The 844-nt window shown below is 60.8% G+C and overlaps 1 protein-coding gene across 1 annotated transcript in view; it reads right to left on the reverse strand.

Annotated features, from left to right (window-relative positions):
- Window positions 1-198, reverse strand: part of LOC119594343 — a 12,569-nt gene extending 12,371 nt beyond the window's left edge. Inside the window, exon 1 of the mRNA XM_037943402.1 lies at window positions 4-198. Within this exon, the coding sequence (XP_037799330.1) occupies window positions 4-184 (181 nt within the window). The 5' untranslated portion in view covers window positions 185-198. The remainder of the gene's footprint in view (window positions 1-3) is intronic.
- Between the last annotated feature and the right edge of the window lie 646 nt (window positions 199-844).

Genomic DNA, 844 nt, shown 5'->3' on the forward strand with positions numbered 1-844 from the left:
TACCTTCTCTCGCATTCCCCAAGAAGACGGGGCTGAGGGCAGCCTCCCCTCGCCTCATCCTCCTTCTGCTGCCCTTCGCCTCCGATTCCCGCCTCTTGGTCGCCTCCTGAAGGGACTTCCGCCTCCTGGCTGCTTCCTCCTGGGGCGTGCTCAGCTGTCTCTTGTGCGGGAGGGCGGGGAGCATGAGGGCCTGGGGAGGGAGAGCGTGGGGGCGGGTTAGTTTCAGGGTGGGGTGGGGGGGGTGGTGGTGGAGGGAGGGGGAGGGGGTGAGGGAGGGAGGGAAGGGGTGAGGGAGAGAGTTGGGGAGAGGTTAGTTTGAGGTTAAGGTGATGGGGGTGGTGGAGGGAGGGGGTGAGAGGGTGAAGGAGGTGGTGAGGGTGGTGGAGGGAGAGGGTAAAGAAGGGAGTGGGTGAGGGAGGAGGTGGTGAGAGGGTGAAGGAGGGGGAGAGGGTGGTGGAGGGAAGAGTTGAAGGAGGGAGGGGGTGAGGGAGGGAGTGGTGAGGGAGTGGAGTGAGGGAGAAGGATGAGGGTGAGGTTGGTGAAGGAGCTGATGGCATGAGGGAGAAAGCTGAGGGAGAAGGCAGAAGGTTAGGGTGGTAGAGCAGATGATGGCGTGAGGGAGAGAATGAGGGAGAGAGTGAGAAAGAGTAACAGAGTAAGAGAGAGAGGGAGAGGAGGAGAGAGAGGAGGGAGGGAGAAGGGTGAGGTTGAGGTTGGTGAAGTGGCTGAAGGCATGAGTGAAAGGATGAGGAGAGAGTGAGAGGAGAAGAGAGGAGAGGGAGAGGATGAGGGAGAGAGTGAGAGGGAGTAAGAGAGCAAGAGAGAGAGTGAGAGGATGAGGGAG

The sequence above is a fragment of the Penaeus monodon genome, chromosome 33 (genome assembly GCF_015228065.2).
Source record: "Penaeus monodon isolate SGIC_2016 chromosome 33, NSTDA_Pmon_1, whole genome shotgun sequence".
NCBI classification, from domain to species: Eukaryota; Metazoa; Arthropoda; class Malacostraca; order Decapoda; family Penaeidae; genus Penaeus; species Penaeus monodon.